Source organism: Eptesicus fuscus, chromosome 1 (assembly GCF_027574615.1).
Source record: "Eptesicus fuscus isolate TK198812 chromosome 1, DD_ASM_mEF_20220401, whole genome shotgun sequence".
Taxonomy (NCBI): Eukaryota; Metazoa; Chordata; class Mammalia; order Chiroptera; family Vespertilionidae; genus Eptesicus; species Eptesicus fuscus.
Genome location: NC_072473.1, coordinates 65903770 through 65925351, shown reverse-complemented (window position 1 = coordinate 65925351; position 21582 = coordinate 65903770). Strand labels below are relative to the sequence as shown.

Here is a 21582-nt window from a genome sequence, read left to right as displayed (position 1 = left end):
GGGGTCCATATTGATCATATTGTTTTGTATCTTGCTCTGATTTTGCTTTGTTTTTAAATTCTCTAACGCTCAGTGGCAAGGACTATGCTTTTTCATTCTTATATATTCAGGGGGAAGCTATCTGGTGCCAATCACTTTATTTACCTTCTCTTCTGTAGAAAGAAAACAAAACAAAACAATACAAAACAAAACTACCTTTAATCTATGGTCATTCTTGCTAACTAACAAAACAACTACTTTATTCTACGTGGATATACCAGCATTTTGTTCCTAGGCTCACAGCTGTTTTTTTCTGTTTATAATAGTGCTGTCAGTATCCATTATGACTTGAAATGTTCAAGCCCCCTAGGAAAAGTGTTAATTATTGCTGCTCTGTGTCAACAAAATGAAAATTGGAGCTGTAAGGCTCATCTCCCCATACCAGTAAACTCTTCATCTTGCCCTCTTCTTCCCTCACCACTACCCCATCCAGAACATAATTTGGAAAAAAAAGAAAATAATGAAGAGAAAAAGACTGTTTCAACAACATATTACCTTGAATTGGTTGCCAACAATCCTGAGTGCTCCGTGTAAGGTGACAAGAAATGAAGATAATTTCATGAGAGAATTTAACACAAGTAATTAATAATATTGTGAGTTTTTCTACCAAGAACACAATTCACTTTATAATCCAAAATTAATTAAGTGCTATTGTTTTGCACTTTATAGATCATTTAAAACATGGAAGTACTTCATACCTTTGTTTATATCAATGAGCTGTTTCTTCTTCTTCTGGCGTTCCAGCTTTTCTTGTTCGGCTTTCTCTTTTGCAAGCTTTGCCCTCCTAGTCTTCTCTTCCATTTCCTTTCTCTTGTTGTTTTCTTTTACGGCTTCCTGTACATTTAAAAAAAGTTAAAGTCCTTTTATTACTTATATATATTCGAAAAGTTGTACAATTTTAAAATTACATATTCACACATGCACATGGGTGTCCAGAAATGGAAAAGTATTACAGTAGCTTCAAGCTACATATGTATATAAGCTACAAGAACCAATAAGTGTAAGACATTGAATAAATTAGAAATAACTCAGGCTTTAATTAACATTACCTAGGGTACCAGGAAATTCAGGACATGAATGTTTACAGATTTAATAATAAACATACTTTCTCTGTTGTTGAAATATAAAAACAGTTTTGATATACAAGAAAAGGTTTAATATGGAACTATGGTTTAGCAAGTATTTTACAACATTATTGTACCTTATGCTCTTATCTGCAAAGTGGGGATTAAAAAAAAACAAAACTACCTCATAAGATTTTTGTGACAAAAAATGAGATGCACTTAAAAAGTGCTTAGAACACTTAGTCTATGATGATGACGGTGGTGGTGGTTGTGGTGGTAACAATTATATCTAATGGTGCAAAGCATGAAATAATCAGCCATATTATCACAGGAAAGAAATACCTGCAAGTTTAATAGCTTTTTACATGCCAACATCTTTATAAATGCTGCAATATATTTCAAGCTATTGTCTATTTTATTTTAGATAGATTATTTATGGAACTCAGGTGAATCAGGACATTCCAGTAGATAGTATGGGATAAAGTTGAAGTGAACTAATCAGCTGGAATAATAATATTAACTTCTTTTGAGGTTGGAGAATTCACTAATACAGAGTCATATGAACTGCACGTTTCTCCCATCAAGCTGTTCTGTTTCTTTTTCCCCATTATGATTGATTAAATATACTTCATAGTATGTACCAACTATTTCACAAAAACTATTTTGTTCCAGAAACCCTAAAGAAAAGGACTCAATAATAAGAACACATCTACAAGACTTTGCCTGGAGGTGTCTGTATCGAAATATTTCTCTTCATATTAGAAGGCACAATAGTTTTTAAAAGCCCTGAAACAAAACACTTTCAAAAAGATCTCCTGACTTGCAAGAATTATTGGTCCCTCTCCCTTCCACTGCCCCCATCAGGTTGGGACCTCTAGCATTAGGTTAAGAGCACAAAATGCGCTGGTTCCTGCAGACAGGCTCAAAGACCCCCACTGAAAAGAAGCTGGAATAACAGAAATATAATTTTAGAGCAGGGCTTCTTAACCTCAGCACTACTGTCATTTTGGTCTGGATGATTCTTTGTTGGAAGAGCCATCCTGTGCATTATAACATGTTTACGGCACCCCTGACCTCTACTCACTAGATGCCAGTAGCAACCATCCCCAGTAGTGACAACCATAAATGTCTCCAGAGACTGCCACATGTAACCCAGGTTGAGAACTACTAACCTAGGGGGTTTCATACAGATAACATATCCACAAAAAGTTACAAAGTGCCTGCTCTGCTGAACCCAGCTTCTTCTCACAGATATGGAACTGAGTTCCCAATGAGTTTCAGTACTTGCCTAAGCTCACACACTTCTGTAATTGCAGAGGTGAGAATAGAGCTCATGTCTCTTTATTCCTAGTTTAGTGTGTGTTTTATTCTTTGTGGAAGAAAAGATAATGTGATATGATACCAAAAGCACAAGCAAACAAAGGAAAACATAGATAAGACTTCATCAAAACTAAAAACTTTTATCCATCAAAGGACACTGTCAAGAAAGTGAAGAGATAACCCACAGAATGGGAGAAAATATTTGCAAATCATTTTTCTGATGAGAATATATAAAAACTCTTACAACTCAACAACAAGAAGACAAATAACCCAATTAAAAATAGGCAAAGGATTTGAATAGATCTTTCTGAAAGAAAATATACATGTAGCCAACGAGTACATGAAAAGGTGTTTGAGGTAATTAATCACTAGGAAATGGCAAATCAAAATCACAATGAGGTACTACTTCACACCCACTAGGACAGCTGAAATAATAATATAATAGCAAGTGAGGATGTGGAGAAATGTGTAAATGTAAAATAGCGAGTCATTTTGGAAAACAGTTGCTTAAAATGTAAAAAAAAAAAGAGTTATAATCTATCCCAGAAATTTCACTCCTAGATATAGACTTAAGGGGAAAAAACAAAACCGAAACACATAATCATACCAAAACTTGTACAAGAATGTTCATGGCAGCATTATTCCTAATAACCAATAAGTGGAAACAACCCAAGGGTCCATCAACTGATAAATGGATAAATAAGATGTGTTAAATAGCCATACAATGAAATATTATCTATATACATAAAAGGCTAATATGCAAATTGTCACTCAGGAGTTTGACCGGGAGAACCAGAGTTCAATTGCTCGCTATGACATGCACTGACCACCAGGGGGCGGCACAGAACGAAGAAAGGCCCCTGCTGGCAGCCAGCAGCCAGGGAAGGAAGGCCCTGGCCTGCAGCTGGAAGGCCCTGATTGGCTCTGATGGCCCCAAATGGCCCTGACTGTCGGCAAGGCCTAGGGAACCTACTTGTGCATGTATTTTGTGCACCGGCCCTTTGTTCGATCATAAAAAGAATGAAGTACTGACACATGCTGCAACATTGATGAACCTTAAAATATTATGCTAAGTGAAAGAAGTCAGACACAAAAGGCCACATGTGGCATGATTCTATTTATAAGTACTATCCAGAACAGTTAAACCCATAAAAACAGAAATTAGATTAGTGGTTGCCAGGGGCTGGGAGAGGGGAAATGTGGAGTAACTACTACTGAGTATGGGTTCTTTTGGGCTAATGAAAATGTTCTGGAACTAGACAGTGGTGTTGGTTGCACAACCTTGTGAATATAATAAAAACTGCTGAATTATATACTTCAAAATGGTACATTTTATATGTAAATTAGATCTCAATGAAATTTTACAAAATTGATATCTGAGAAAGATAGGATTGAAATAAAAATGTGAATTAGTAAAAAAAAAAAGAAAAGGCAATGTATATTCAGGCTGATACTAGTAAGTTATGTGACCTTTGGTAAGTAACATAACTGGCAAGTAATAGAGGAGCAGAGGAAGGTTAATGCTTGTGTATATTTTATTATTGGTCAAATCTCTGATCTGGTATATAGTCACCAACATCTAGGTGGACTCTTCTATTATTAATTGAATGAGCTGTTTAACTGCTATGAAGCTAAAAAAAAAAAAAAAAAAACCTGGTAACTTCCTTGTTCTGATAATAACAGCTATTTTTTCATGATACTCTATTATGGTTCCAGGTGTTTTAAATAAATATTTTCTAGTTTTTATAGAAAATCTGCAAATATCTATTATTGGCTCTCATTTTACAGATGATGAAACTTAGGTTCAGGGAGGTTAAGTGAGATGCCCAAGGCTACCCAGTTACTTAAGTACCAGAACCACATGTGTTCACCTACACTACCATGATGCCTTCCAAGCAGAGTTGCCAAACAAAATACAGGACACTCAGTTAAATTTTACTTTCAGGTAAACTATGAATTATCTTTTTAGTCTAAGTATATCCCATACTAAAGCTATACTTACAAAATTCATATAATATTTGGGACTCATTGGTAGGAAAATTATTCATTATGCATATACTATTTGGGATATACTTATACTAAAACAATCATGTAATACTTGGGACACCTTGGTACTGAAAATATTCATGGTTTATCTGAAATTCAAATTTAAATGGGCATCTATTTTTATTTGATAACTCTGGCAATTCTATTCCCAAGACTCTGTTGATTTTTTTATAGGTATCCTTTCACAGACTAAGATCCTCTAATGAAAACAGTAGAATCATTACAAAAATACAAAAGCCCAAATCTAAGCCATATTTTGAGAACATAAGTACTGATGTAGATTACTAATAGGCATACCAAGGTTCATGGACTTGAATCATACTATTTCTGTAGCATTCTCCATATACTCCTCTCTTTCTTATTTCTTGAAAATAGAGTAAAACTAAAAAATTGTTTATATCTAAATTGATACAATTGGGGTAGAAGGAAATAAGTCAAATCAAAAGACTCACTAATGAAGAAATCTGGCAGATGTGAATAGATTAAATTTCTATATAAAATGGCGGCTTGCAACTGGCACTATGAAAACAACATAAATATAGATATAGTCAACGATGAAACAGACCAAGTAATAGGTCCTTTAGTTTACATCTTAAATGTTTCAGAAATAGATTGAACTACAAAACAAGCACATGCTTTAAAATGGCCTGCATGATCCTAAAGAGACCAAAACAGCAGAGGAAAGTAATTTCTGTGGTTTGGCAGTAATGAAAAGGAATGAAAGCATCTACAAAGACATATATTTTTTCAAGCCACACAGACTGTGAAGTGTAATTCTGGTCCTGAGGTCACCAGTTCTGTCTTCATGAAGCGGCCTCATGCTGAAAAGAAGACCCTATTCCTCTTGATGTTTTTACACTTTAGCTCTGACTTTAAAAACTTAGGGGTGGGAAACACAGGCCTGTTTAATTTTCACTCTTTAAGAAAACATTTAAAAGAGAAAGGCAAATCTTAACTATGGTTCCATATCATCAATCTTCACTTAACTAGAGTGAAAGATAACACCATTTCAAACCTTGGTTTAATATTTTAAAAAAATGTGAAATCTGATGGGGAGAGAACTCCCTTGAGGGATGAGATACTTTCTTTTCATCCTCATTCCTATTAACAGAACCCAAATAATTAAAAGAAAAAAAGCAACAGGAGCAAATTTAAGCCCTGGTTAAAAAAAAAACACAACACAACACCTTAAATAATTGGCTGTGATTTAACAACACTTTATATTTGCTGAGCCTCACTAAACATACATACATACATTTATTTATTTATTTATTTATTTATTTATTTATTTATTTATTTATTTTCAATTTCAGAGAGGAAAGGAAAGGGAGAGAGAGATATATAAACATCAATGATGAGAGAGAACCACTGATCGGCTGCCTCCTGCAAGCCCCCAACTGGGGATCGAGCCCGCAATCCGAGCATGTGCCCTTGACCCTACCTGGGACCCTTTAGTCCACAGGCCCACGCTCTATCCACTGAGCCAAACCAGCTAGGATGCTCATAAACATTTTGAAACACTTATGAGTACTATCATCTTCAATTAAGCATTAATCATTATTTCTTAGGGCTGGGAATGCCAACTGATTAGATTCTGTCAATGTATAGGACTGTGTTCTGTTAAAAGGATGCTAATTGAGAAAGTGTTTTGGTAGTAACCTCAAATAAGATAAGAAATATTCACAGAAAAAAGCCTCAGTTTTACTGGCATATCTATTTTTCAAGAGCCAGTAAGAAGTGCAAAAGGAGCAAAGTATAACAGATGTCTCTAGGATTTATTGTGAAATATATAATTTTACATCTCTCACTGAAGTCTCCTTTGCCTCACTAAAAATATGAATAAATTACAATCTTATTTCCCCTGCTGTACAAAATTAACAAATGAGACCTATCGACTAAAAATGCCATATGAAAAAAAAAAAGCACCTATGTAAATTCTAGGACCTCTCATTTATTAAAATTAAGTTTTAAGAAATGGATGGAACTGTTTCAGAAAATTCCAAGGGGCTCAGACGCCAGCCTCATTCACGGCAGGTCTACATGAAGGAAACATCTTCCAATCTTCACAAGATATATGAAAACAAAACCACCACCATCGAAACCATTCCTTCCTTCCATCGTCTCCAATGGCTTACTATCCAGTGCTGACTACAGAAGCACGCGGCAAGCACTGTGATATCACTGAAAGCCAAAGGTACTTTTGAGGCATGGAGAAATGGAGAAATGAGTAAGGAAACTGGATCTTGGACCCAAGTAAACCTGGTTTCAAATCCAAGCTCCTCTCATTTATCCAGAAAGCTGTGTGACCTTGAACAAGCTAGTTACTTTATCACTTTGAGCTTTGGCTTCCACATGTGCAGAGTGGAGATACTCAAATCACTTGGTTGCTAAATAGATTAAGGGAAACTGTGTTTATGTAAAACACTGAAGACAATGCCTGGTACAGAAGAAATGCCCACTACACGGTGGCGCTGATTATCATGTGTAGGAGAAACATCTGAAAGTTTGAACAGCAAGAATTTCGTCATTAAACACAAATGACCGCATGTTTTCAATGGTTTACTCTGCCCAAGCCCCTCCTTCTTGTTTGGAAGTCCAGAGGATGTGATCTATGACTAGAAATGTAGCATCTTGACACAGTCTACCCTCATAAGAGACTAAAAATGTATTTTCTTTTCTTTGGGGTTTTGGATCATCCTGGGAACCTGTGTGAATATACTTGGAAAGGCTTGCGATTCATTGCAGTATCGGAAGCTGTATGAGAGTAGATCACATAACCTTAAAAGAATGTAAATTGGAAATGTCCTGGGAACAAATTTATAACTCCAGTGCCAGAGGCACAGGGAGAGCACTGCTGAACATTCCTTCATCCATCAGGGATGTTAGAAGGATTCACAAATGATACTGAGTCAAATCATTTGGCAACAATATAAAGAAACCTGGTATATATTACATTGAAAATCTTTTTATACACTAAACATGTGTCATCGAGATATTATTTTTCATGAAAGCTCAATAAAACAGGTGAAATTATCTCCACATCTTTTATCTTGAACTGTCCTAGCACCCAACTTTTTATTAGCTTTCATCAAACTGGGCTTTTAGAGGTTTTTGTTTGTTTGTTTGTTTTTGTTTTTTTACCTCTTTTGTTTTATGCTAACCACTTCAGAATTCTAAAATGTTTCTTTTAATCACTTCTTTTGAAAATAACATAGAACACCAAATTTAACTGAAAGAACTTCCAACCTGGCTATGGTAAGTCTCTATCTTTCCTAGGTAAGCATGATAATTCTATAGCTGTATTTTTTATGCATCCTATTGAGAAGACATTTAAAAATTCCTGACCTATACTTTTATTCTCAGAATAAAAACAATGATGAGAAAGAGGCCTATTTATTTTGTTCCTCTAAGTCAGGGCCCGTAATCCTAACCTTCTAAGTAGAACAGCACACCCTTGTGAACACAGGCTGGCCTTTGGGGGCTGAGAGATACCATTTAAATACTGGCTGTCTAGTGACAATCATACTTTATCCCCTTGGGCAATTTACTTAACTGAGCCAAGCCTCCTTTCCTGATCTATGAAATACCTGGACTTCAGAGTGTTGTTTTGCAATTTAATGAGAAGTTGCACATAAAGCCATTAGGCACAGTGCCTGGTACTATGTTCAATGAATGGTGGTGGGTTATCATCATCATATTATCCCACAGTTGGGCAATACCAATGCCCCATGCAATTCAGGGTCTGGATTCCATTTCCCTCAACTCAGTAGTATGGCCATATATGGACATGCTTACTGGGGAGAAGGAAGAATCCTTCGTGCTATGGCTATTTGGCAGAATCAGGTAAAAATATGAACAAACCACACACACACATTCTCTCTCATATCTACAAACTTTGAACAAACAATAGGACTTGCCTTCCTGAAGCCATGAGAACAAAGACACAGAGAGAATGAACAACAGAAGTTTGTGGGGAATATTCTTTTTTTAAATATACCATATTGGACATATCTAAGATGCAAAAACATCACTGAATATCTTGTTCTGTGGAGCAATAATGAAATTCACACATCATCTTAAGGTTCAACACACCTTAGGGGACTATTCACATAAACTGGGGGGATAACGTTTCCTGGAAGAAGGCAGTGTTCTGTTTTTGCGTTGTTTGTTTTTAAACATCTGGAGTTAGGGCTCTCATCTCCCTGAGAAAATGAAGCACAAACTCTTAAAAAAAAAGCCATTTGATTTGGAAATTAGAAGTTTACTTTTATTTCTTTTATGAGTATTTATCTCTGAATGCAGTATTCACTTGTTCTACCTAAAGGTTTCTGGGGGAGTCGGGAGAATGAGCCTACCACCGTCCTCTACCTGAGGCCTGGCTGAGCTTTCTCATACACTTTTGCCACCTTAACCCTTAGGAGGCTGCTAGTCTTGCTGGAAAACCTCATACTGAAGGATTTCAAATACAAGATAAGCTGAATGGTAAAACCTTTTTGCTTGTTGGTGGGGTTCTCATTTAATCCCAGGCACAACAGGAGGCAAAATAGACAGAGATGGAAAATCTGTCCAGACCCTGTCCTTTCCCTGTCCCAGAGATGTCCTGAGCATGACCATGAACAGAAAAGGCAATTCTACATATGACACCTTTTCATCATTTTACCCAAACAAAATTTCTTTAACAGAATTCTCCCTCCTCTTCTACTGTGCTTCATATAGATAGATACCTAACACATTCTTTGCTTGAATTGTTTTGACAGCTAGTGTCATTTTGGCAATTTGCTGCATGTGCCTGCAACCAAGGATAAGAGTTGTTGGGACACACAGCTCCCAATGTATGTTACACTAACTGAAGTGTAACATGGGCCGAGTCCCCTATTTGTCAGTATAAGTGGATGGAAATCCTAAAGAATGCCAAAGTTAAATTAGGACTCAAATACTCTTCTTGATCTTTCTCACTCCCATTTCAGAATGATCATGTCAGGTTCCAAATGGGAAGATGTGAGCCAAGATGAGTTTTTCAGCATTTGAACACAGCATTGAACAACCAGATGATTAGAGGAAAAAACCTACATAAGATGGTGGCAATAAGTCATTAGATTTTTCAATTGCAAGTTGGGACAAATTAAGGCTTTCCATTAAAGAAAGGAAAGAATCCTCCACTTTAATTAACATCAAACAACATTGGCTATTCCTTTTCTATAGTTGTTCACTGTGTTTAAAGGGCATATTGGATTGAAGGAGACATGACAAATGCTCAGGGCAAAGCCTTTGCAGCTGCAGCAACTACCCGGAGAATCAGTACATCTGAAGAATCATCAGCACTTTAATACTGCTAAACTTTTCTTTCCAAGGGATTTCTACTTCTTATGGTACCAGTGACCTACAAGGTTCCTCTTACACAAGATCTCATGAATATTTCACCAATCAACTATGATTAGAACTTGCTCACTGGGGTCACTGAAACCTTGATTAGCTTGCTCAAGTACTCGCTCAAGTAATAGACATTGAACACGTGTGTTGATATTGCAGTTAGATGGGGATTAAAGTTGGGCTTATTATCATATGTAAATCACAGAAGCATGATGGACCATAGGTAACGTGATAAACCAAATCAAACAAAAGAACATGTTCTGCTGTCTTAGATTGTTGAGACACTGTGTCCTTTACTTCCTATAGACCAGATTGCTTGCTCTCCATCTCCTTTCTAGACTACACTGCCCTCAAGGCCTTACTTTATCTGGCCCACTGCTTCTCTGACCCCATCTTCTTCATCATTTTGTCCCAGCCCAATGGTCTCCTTACCTCCGCGCCTTTACATTGGTGTTCCCTTTGCTCCCAGCTCCATCAAGTCTCTGCTTAAATGCCACCTTAATAGTGAGGCATTCCCTGACCACCTTCCATAAAATAACCCCCAAATAAACTCCCTAACTCCCTATGGTGGTCTTCATACCAGAAAAGGTCAAAACCTAGTGACACTTTAGAAACTCTTCACATTTTCTAAGAATTAGCAGCCAGGGCTAGTCTATGTATGTAACAACGTTTTTCAGCCTGGGGATTCTCAAAACATTAAATTACCAACAACATCTCTGCACATAGTACACATAGTTCCCTGCACACCTATTTCTTTATTGTGAAAAACATTAGTGGCCTTGAAATAAGCATTACCCACCTATGAATGGTGGTTTCTTCCTAATCATTCATAGGCTATGGTTCACTGACAATTAGATATTTTCTTAAAAATGCCAATGCTTGGCGTTTCTGAGGCCTAATATCTATGCCATTTGCCACCCTGACAGAGCTCAACACTGCAGTGAAAATTCACTTATGCAGAGATTAATGCTTACAAAGAACATCCAAGGTGAAAAGGAAAGATGTGTCCCAATTTTGAAAATGAGTCTTTGATTTGAATGAGATATTTTTAGGATCCACAGACATCAGTAATACACAGCTTTCCCAACGATCTTTTCGTTTAAAACAAAACTGTCTCAAGTTCAGGGAGAAGGTTTACTAGTATATGAAAAGTTCCTTGAGTGTATTTGTATAAATGACTCTCTGGCAGAGGGGGGACTCATAGAAGAAACTGGTGGGCTAGAGGTGAAGGAGCCAGTTAAGTAAATTACAGCACATGTTCATAGAAGCAGCCCTCTTGAATTCAGCACAACTTACTGTTGTGCTGACTGTTCAGCCTCCATAGGAAACAAATAAAAAAATAATAATGTGTCTTTCACATGCTGTACATATCTGGAGGTTTGACAGACAAATAGATCTTTGCATGCTAGCATGGTTGTGAAGAGAATCACAAAGGTAAATTATTAAAAGTGAGAAGAAAAAAAAGACTATGTGCAAATCTTCTTGGATATTAAATTGCAGTTGGTTACAAAGGAGTCAAGCATAGATAATGCAGGCTAGCTGTGATCCCCAAGGCCTTCTTTTAAAATTTGCCTTCCAAGTGCAAAAACATGTGATCTGAAGTTGGAGGAAAAACTGCCTCTCCAGTCACAGACTATCAGAATGCTGAACTCTGTTTAGCTAGAAATTAATCTACAATCTGTAGCATGGAGGTTTCAAATGCTGCACGTTCCTGCAGGCACATTTTTTCTTAGCAGGTACCTGGGAAAGAAAAACAATTGAGATCCACATGCCTTTATGGACCTCTACTTGGTTTGAGTCTATGAAGTGCTTTGAGCGCCTATAGGAAGTCAACCTATAACTTAATTTTATATTGATTCAAAGGAACAAAATGAGACTCTAAAGTGACTGATACAATATTTTAATGGAAAAATGTCTTGGAGAGATACAGCTGGGGGAAAGGACAAAACAATGGTATCTTACAGGCCTGATAGCTGGGTTCACTGCCGAACTACTGTCACCACCCTACAAGATGGAAGAGGCAGCACAATCAATAAGGTTTCTGATGAGGCCAATTGGGGTGGGTTGAAAAGCACCCAGAGACTTGGAAAAGACTTTCAAATTACCTTGACAAATAGAAATACGGAATCAGACAGGAAGGGCCCTCAAGAAATGCTGGCTCTATAGTCTTCTGACTGAGAACAGGGTTCCTTGACCTCCCGCAGGAACCTGTGCTGATAGTTAATCACTTCTACAAGAAAATACTTCCTCATATTGAACTAAAAGCTGTCGGTTCCTTAAGCCCGTATTGTGACTATTGGTTGTAGTGAAATAAAAATCTGGTCAGTTTCTTCCTTAATATTTTTTCACACAGGTGTGAGTTGTCACCAGGACAAGTGGTACCTGAGTTCCACAAAAGTGAAGCTAATCCTCAAATGCAATGCAGGTAAGTTTCTTTGTTTGTAGGGTAAAGGTGTGTGTGTGTGGGGGGGGGGGGACAGTCAGACAGACCCTTAGGATAATCTGTTGGACCCCATTAATTAAGGCATTCAATACCATTTTCTAGAACAACTCTCTCATAGTTTCTTCTAAACTTTTAATAATGTTAAGGTTTTCCTCTGGCTCTTATCTCTACTTATTGGACATTATTTTTTAAATGATTGGCTTCTTAATCCTCATATGCCTCCCCCCAAAAAAAATAACTGTACAAAACTGGAAAGAATAACCTAAGAGTTGGGCTAACAAATATCCCATGTGAGGATATTTCCAGTATTCCAGGCTCTAATTCTCCTAACATATAGCATTTGTTTTGTAACATTTTAAGGAGCAATGCTTAAATTTTCAGATTGGTTCCAAGATATCTGTTGAAATCATGAATCCTGTTCTTCAGATAACCACTCTGGGAAGTCATAAGGTTATTTTGGTGAGGGCTCTTTCTCTGTGATTAAACCTGCTCTTTCAGAATTAAAATCTAAATAAAATAAAATCAGTCTCATTTTAGATTCACAATATTTTTAAAATTTATTTATTGAGAGAGAGAGAGAGAGAGAGAGAGAGGAAGAGAAACATCAATTTGTTGTTCCACTTATTATCCATTCATTGGTTGATTCATTGGCACAGCAGGACACAGCTCTAACCAACGGAGCTACCTGGCTAGGGCCCAGATTCACAATATATTTGACAAAAGATTTTGTTACCCAGTTTGGTTGTACATCTTATTAATAAATCTTGGCTCAATATCACTTTTAGCTGCTTTCAAAAATCAAATCCACTCTCAAATTGCAAAGATTTAATACCCCTGAAAAGATCTAATTCCTAACTGAACTTGATCTTATTTCTGAGGGAATACCCAAAATAAATATTTTTTAATGAAGTGTTATACATCCTTCTGGACATACTGCCATTGATACTTTTTCCTTCCTCTAAGTCGGGGGTGGGGAACATTGGGCCCACAGGGTGTATAAGGCCCTCGAAATCACTTGGTCTGGCCCTGCCACGGCATTAGGGTAAGTTAATTAAATGTTTGACCAAATATAGCAGGCTAAATTTTAAGTTGATAATTTTGTATGGTCTGCAAATTATGTTATAAATATCCAAATGGCCCTTGGCAGAAAAAAGGTTCCCCACCCCTGCTCTAGGTGATGGGAGAGACAGGGAAAGCAGGAAGAGGCCAAGGAAGCAGAAAAGCTAAGATAAATGTAGCCTTATTCGTATCCAGTGACTTGTACCATCATTGAGAACCAGGAAACATTCATTCATTCATTGAGTGTCTACCATGTATTGTCACATACTGTTCTAGTTCCTGGGAGATCACCAATGAGCATTATAGACATAGCTTTTGCATTCCTGGCATTTAGGAATCATCCAAAGAAGCACTAGAGTGTTTGTCCTCTTTTAGTCAATTTCCCACTCACTCACCTGGAGCACTGTCTTATTGTCAGTTGAGATAATATTCTAGTCTAGAATATAGATCCTGTTTTTTACAAATCATCATTAAGAATGAATGTCACACCTGGAGGAAATGGACATATTCCTAGAAAAATACAACCTTCCAAAACTCAATCAGGAAGAATCTAAACATCTCAATAGGCCAATAACTATGGAAGAAATTGAAGCAGTCATCAAAAAGCTTCCAGCAAACAAAAGCCCAGGGCCAGACAGCTTCACAGGGGAGTTTTACCAAACATTCAAGGAAGAACTAAAACCTATCCTCCTCAGACTATTCCAAAAAATTCAAGAGGAAGGAACACTTCCAAGCTCATTCTATGAAGGAAGCCAGCATTACCGTAATTCCAAAACCAGATAAAGACAACACAAAGAAAGAGAATTACAGGCCACTATCCCTCATGAACGTAGATGCCAAAATCCTCAACAAATTCTAGCAAATTAGATCCAGCATTACATCAGAAAGATCATACACCATGACCAAGTAGGATTTATCGCAGGGATGCAAGGATGGTATAATATCCGCAAATCAATAAACTTGATACATCACATTAACAAATTGAGAGATAAAAATCACATAGTCATATCAATTGATGCAGAAAAAGCATTTGACAAAATTCAACACCCTTTCTTGACAAAAACCCTCAGCAAAGTGGGAATAGATGGATCATACCTCAACATAATAAAAGCCTTATATGACAAACCTACAGCCAACATCATACACAATGGGCAAAAACTAAAACCATTTCACCTAAGAATAGGAAAGAGACAGGGATGCCCACTTTCAATACTCCAGTTCAACATAGTTCTGGAAGTGCTAGCCATAGCAATTAGACAAAAAGAAGAAATAAAAGGTATCCAAATTGGAAAAGAAGACAAAACTGTTATTATTCGCCAATGACATGATACTGCATATAGAAAACCCTAAAGTCTCCATCAAAAAATTATTACACTTGGAGAGAAAACCAAGATGGCGGCATAGGTAAACACCTACACTGCAGCCTCGCACAACAATTTCAAAAATACAACTAAAAGACCAAACGGACATCATCCAGAACCACAGGAAAGCTGGCTGACTGGAAATCCTACAACCAGAAGGAAAGAGAAAACCATAAGGAAAATCAGAGGAGCTGTAAAAGACTGAGGTACAGAGACACGGGCGTGCGCGAGTGGAGAGGATGGAGCCGGAGAGGACGGGCGGCTGAGTGCCTGGTTGGCGTTCTCTAGCGGGAAGGAGATAAAAGCTCCAGATTGCGCTGAACCCCAGCTCCGACTGCACTGAACCTCAGTACCGGGCAAGACCCTGGGGACCCAGGCTCATACTGGGGGAATCTGGGCTGTAAGGTGGAAACTCAGGGGACCGGCAGAAGGCAGAGCTCCGGAGGCGCGCACGTGAATGCGCGCAGAGGACGGACTGTTGAATGTGCCACAGTGGGAAGGAGACAAAAGCTCCGGACTGTGCTAAACCCCAGTTCCGACTGCACTGAACCCCAGTTCCGGGCGAGAATCTGGGAATCCAGATTCATTGGGGGAGAGACTAGACTGTTTGGCAGCGGGCGAAACTCAAGGGTGCCTTTCTTTCAGAGGTGCTGAGACCCAGGAACCTCATAGGGTGGGGCCGACAGGAAGCCAAGGCTGTAGGCTCCATCCTGAAGCTCCACCCTGAAACTCTGCCCCATCCAAGCTGAGCACAGAGGCTTTTACAATTTTGCAAGTCTAGTCGAATAAGGCTGTCTCCCGGAGTAGACACAGCTGATCCTCACAGCCAATTGGCCTGGAGGTCAACTCCTCCCAATGATACCAACAACAATCAAGACTTAACTACAACAAGGCTGTACACACAATCCACAAAGGTGTGCACCAAGAGTGTCCACCTCAGGTAACTGGGGAAGCCAATCCACTGGCCCATATAGGACAAATAGCACACAAAGCTACCCTACAAACTCAGGGAAGCAGCAAAAATGGGGAGACAAAGAAACAGATCACAAACCAAAGAAATGGAGGAAAACAAACAACTGGACATAGAGTTCAAAACCACGGTTATAAGGTTTTTCAAGAATTTCCTAGAAAAGGCTGATAAATTTAGCAAGACCCTTGAGGATATGCAAGAGACCCTCGAGGATATGGAAAAGGACCAACTAGAAATTAAACATACACTGACTGAAATAAAAAATATTATACAGACACCCAACAGCAAACTAGAGGAACGCAAGAATCAAGTCAAAGATTTGAAATACAAAGAAGCAAAAATCACTCAACTGGGAAAGCTAAAAGAAAAAAGAATCCAAAAATATGAAGATAGTGTAAGGAGACTCTGGGACAACTTCAAGCATACCAACATCAGAATTATGGGGGTGCCAGGAAAAGAGAGAGAGCAAGATGCTGAAAACCTATTTGAAGAAATGACTGAAAACTTCCCCCACCTGGTGAAAGAAATAGACTTACAAGTCCAGGAAACGCACAGAACCCCAAACAAGAGGAATCGAAAGAGAACCACACCAAGATATATCATAATTAAAATGCCAAGAGCAAAAGACAAAGAGAGAATATTAAAAGCAGCAAGAGAAAAACATAATATTCTCTCTTTATCTTTTGCTCTTGGCATTTTAATTATGTTACCTACAAGGGAGCACCCATACGATTGTCAGCTGATTTCTCAACAGAAATTATGCAGGGCAGATGGGAGTGGCAAGAAATAGTCAAAGTGATGAATAGCAAGAACCTACAACCAAGAGTACTCTACCCAGCCAAGCTGACATTCAGAATTGAAGGTCAGCTAAAGAGCTTCACAGATAAGAAAAAGCTAAAGGAGTTCATCAACACCAAACCAGTATTATATGAAATGCTGAAAGGTATTCTCTAAGAAGAGGAAGAAGAAGAAAAAGGTAAAGATAAAAATTATGAACAACAAATAAATATCTATCAACAAGTGAATCTAAAAACCAAGTGAATTAAAAATATGATGTACAGAATAAACTGGTGAATATAATAGAATCAGGGGCATAGAAAGGGAGTGGATTGACAACTCTCAGGGGTAAAGGGGTGTGAGGGGTGTGGGAAGAGACTGGACAAAAATCGTACACCTATGGATGAGGACAGTGGGGGGGAGGTAAGGGAAGAGGGTGGGATGGGAACCAGGTGGAGGGGAGCTATGGGGGGAAAAAAGAGGAACAACTGTAATAATCTGAACAATAAAGATTTATTAAATTAAAAAAATTATTACACTTAATAAATGAATTTGGCAATACAGCAGGATAAAAAATTAATGCCAAGAAATCGATGGCATTTCTATATACCAACAGTGAACTTACAGAAAGAGAGATTAAAAAACAATCCTATTTACCATTGCACCCAAAAAATTAAGATACCTAGGAATAAACTTAACTAAGGAGGTAAAAGAACTATACTCGGAAAACTACAGGACACTGAAAAAAGAGATAGAGGAAGACATAAACAGATGGAAGAACATACCAGGTTCATGGATTGGTAGAATCAACATCATTAAAATGTCCATACTACCCAAAGCAATCTATAGATTCAATGCACTTCCCATTACAATACCAATGGCATATTTCACAGATCTAGAAAGAACTCTCCAAAAAATTCAACTGCAATAAAAAAAGACCCTGAATTGCTGCAGCAATCCTGAGAAAGAACAAAGTAGGAGGGATCTAAATACCAGATATCAAGCTGTATTACAAAGCCACTGTTCTCAAAACTGCCTGGTACTGGCATAGGAACTGACATATAGACCAATGGAATAGAATAGAGAACCCAGAAATTGACCCAAACTACTATGCTCAATTAATATTTGACAAAGGAGGCAAGAACATAAAATGGAGTCAAAACAGCCTCTTTAATAAATGGTGCTGGGAAATTTGGTCAGATACATGCAAAAAAATGAAACTAGACCATCAACTTACACCATACACAAAAATAAACTCAAAATGGATAAAGGATTTAAACGTAAGATGGGAAACCATGAAAATACTAGAGGAATCCACAGGCAGCAAAATCTCAGACATATGCCAAAGCAATTTCTTCACCGATACTGCTCCTAGGGCAATGGAAACTAAAGAGAAAAACAAATGGGACTACATCAAAATAAAAAGCTTTTGTACAGCAAAAGAAACCATCAACAAAACAAGATAGCCCACTGCATCGGAGAACATATTTGCCAATGTTATCACCGATGAGGGTTTGATCTCCAACATTTCCAGGGAACTCATACAACTTCACAAAAGGAAGATAAACAATCCAATCAAAAAATGGGCAATGGACCTAAATAGATACTTTTCAAAAGAAGACATAAGGAAGGCCAAGAAACATATGAAAACATGTTCAATGTCACTAGTCATCCGAGAGATGCAAATCAAAATGACAATGCGGTACCATCTAACACCTGTCAGAATGGCTATCATCAACAAATCAACATACGACAAGTGCTCGTGAGGACGTGGAGAGAAAAATGAACCCTCGTGCACTGCTGGTGGGAATGCAGACTGGTGCAGCCACTGTGGAGAACAGTATGGAGTTTCCTCAAAAAACTAAAAATGGAACTCCCATTTGACCCAGTAATCCCACTTCTAAGAATATATCCCAAGAAACTAGAAACACCAATTAGAAAGGATATTATGCACCCCTATGTTCATAGCGGCACAATTTACCATAGCTAAGATATGGAAACAGCCTAAGTGCCCATCAGCAGATGAGTGGATTAAAAAACTGGTACACCTACACAATGGAATACTAAGCTGTGGTAAAAAAGAAGGAATTCTTACCATTTGCAACAGCATGGATGGAACTGGAGAGCATTATGCTAAATAAAATAAGCCAGTCAAAGAAAGATAAATATCACTCATTTGTGGAATATAATGAACAACATAAACTGATGAACAAAAACAGATCCAGAGACAGAGGAGCATTGATTAGACCATCAACCTCAGAGGGAAGGTAGGGGAGGGTGGGGGTAAGGCGGAGAGATCAACCAAAGGACTTGTATGCATGCATATAGGCCTAACCAATGGACACAGATACTAGGGGGATGAGGACATGAGTGGGGGGGGGTAATGGGGGAATAAAGATACATATGTAATACCTTAATAAAGATAAAAATTTTTAAAAAAGAATGAATGTCACATGGGAGGGAATAAAAATCTTAGCAAACGAAGAGAGATTTCTTTATTTTGGACTAGATGGCACCAATTCTTTCATAGAAGTAAGGTAAAATGGTTTTGCTCAATTTGCTTTTCACAAAGCCACCTTGATTGCCAGCCAGAACTCTGCACTCTTCTAAGTAGAAACTGATTATTTGATGAGTTGTTAGCCTACCTGCCAGGATATTGACAGCAAGATGTCTTTCCAGTAATTATGGGATAGCACCTTTCCCTTTATTGAGCTTGTGTGAACAATCAGAGTAATTCTCATATGTAGAGAAATACATATAACACTAAACAACTAGTAGAAGACAAACAATACAAATAAAAAAGGAAGCACTGAGGATGCATGGGAAAAAATTGGCAACACGGACCCTAGAGGTCACAGTTGTCCATGCTGTGTTGTTGGTAAAGGAAATGTCAGTTTCATTAGTTAGAAGAGAGCACAACTTACAGCTCTCCTCCATGAGATTAAATTGGAGACCTTAAGGACTGCTTCACTAACCATCACTACACAATGCACTCGTTTTCTATATGTCTGTTAAATATTTAACATGCATTCAGACATCCATATATTTCCTTTATGTATTTTTGCTTCAGTCTTGGCTAAGTTAAACAGCCTCTGAAAGGGTAGGTGCTGTGTTGGTTTAGTCTGCTACACGTGTGTGTGTGTGTGTGTGTGTGTGTGTGTGTGTGTGTGTGTGTAACTGTATTATATTCAGATAAGGGATCTTAAGTATAAACCGGATATAGCACCTATACAAAGGAGACATGCAATAACTATTTCTTAATTATTGAAGGCAGTGAGTATTAATTTAGTGTAAATACTAGCTTTGCACATATGATAACATTTATCCTTTTTGACAGTTGGACTTTTTAAATTTTATTATTTTTTAACTTAATTTTTATTGTTGACACTATTACAGTATCCACATTTTCTCCCCCTTTGCCCATCTCCAACAAGCTCCCCCCTTCCCTCTGTCCCTCACCGCACTGTTGTCTCTATGGGTTATGCATATATATTTTTTGGCCAACCCTTTCACTTTCTTTCATCCAGTCCCCCCACCCACTCCTCTCTGACAGCTGTCAGTCTGTTCCATGTATCCATACCTCGGTTTCTATGCTGTTAGTTTATTTTGATCATTAGATTCCACATATAAATGAGATCATATGGTATTTATCTTTCTCTGACTGGCTTATTTCACTTAGCAAAATACTCTCCAGGTCCATTCATACTGTCACAAAAGGCAAGATTTCCATTTTTTCCAGCAGCATAGTATTCCATTGTGTAAATGTGCCACAGCTTTTTTATCCAGTCATTTACTGATGGGCACTTGGGCTGTTTTCAGATTTTAGGTATTGTAAATTGTGCTGCTATGTACATAGGGGTGCATATATTCTTTCGAATTAGTGCTTCAGGTTTCTTAGAATATATTTTCAGAATTGGAATCGCTGGGTCAAATGGGAGTTCCATTTTTAATTTTTTGAGGAAACTCCATACTGTTTCCCACAGTGGCTGTGCCAGTCTGCATTCCCACCAGTGCATGAGGATATTCTTTTCTCCACATCCTCATCAGCAGTTGTTGTTTGTGGATTTATTGATGATAGCCATTCTGGTAGGTGTGAGGTGACACTTCATTGTGGTTTTAATTTGCATCTCTCAGATGATTAGTGACCTAGAGCATTTATTCATATATCTATTGGCCATCTGTATGTTCACTTTGGAGAAGTGTCTATTCAGGTTGGCCCTTTTTAAAAAGAGCTGTGTTTAATTTATGGGCAGAACAACTCTAGTGGCAGAGACAGATACCATGAAGCTAACAAAGCAAAGCATCAGGACATCTCACTTGCATGGGAGGGGCACTGGCACAGTGCTCACTGGGCCATATGTCTTTATAAATTTTGCAATCTATATAAATAAAAGGCTAATATGCAAAGTGTCCCCTCGGGAGTTTGACTAGGAGACCAGCAGTGTGATCGCTTGCTATGACGTTCACTGACCACCAGGGGGCAGCATGGAACATGACGGGCAACCAGCTGTGGCAGAGGTGCACTGAAGGAGCTAGGGAAGGAGGAGGCGGGGAGGTAGGGGGAACCACACAGTGGCGGCATGCTGGCAGGGGGATGGTGAGGGAAGGAGGAGAGGAGGTGCCCTGATCGCTGGCCAGGCCTAGGGACCTTATCAGTGCACAAATTTTACGCACTGGGCCTCTAGTAGAAAGATATTTTTATATTCTTTAAAAAAAAATGGTTCCACCCGAAATGTATAAATGCAGGCCTCACAAATCTGAACCTTCCTCTGTTGAATGGATTTATAAAAATCTGAAAAAGAAGTCTGATAAGATTAAAAGAAGTGCTAAAAGTTTGGGAAATGCCAAACTATGAACAAAATATGGACAAATAACCTGAGGGAACATGGGGCTAAGGGATATAACTATATCCATGGACATGAACTAGATGGTTATTTAAAGAATAAAGCTTATCAGGTATGTTCCATAGTTCCAGAAAGCAAAATAATAGTGCCTGAATCTGAAATCTAAGAAAAGAAAGTCTGAGAATTAAAAATAACTTTATAGAAAGAATGGCAAAGTGATGGAACCAAGTGAAATTATGAAAGTGTTTTCTCTAGAAATGTGTTGAAATATTTGCTAGTTAGCTGCTAA

The 21582-nt window shown here is 38.1% G+C and overlaps 1 protein-coding gene across 1 annotated transcript in view; it reads right to left on the bottom strand.

Annotated features, from left to right (window-relative positions):
* The window catches only part of DIAPH2 (diaphanous related formin 2), a 988561-nt gene that overhangs the window by 222445 nt on the left and 744534 nt on the right, over window positions 1–21582 (bottom strand). The window contains exon 26 of the mRNA XM_028128162.2: window positions 738–873. Coding sequence (XP_027983963.1) covers window positions 738–873 — 136 coding nt within the window. The remainder of the gene's footprint in view (window positions 1–737; window positions 874–21582) is intronic.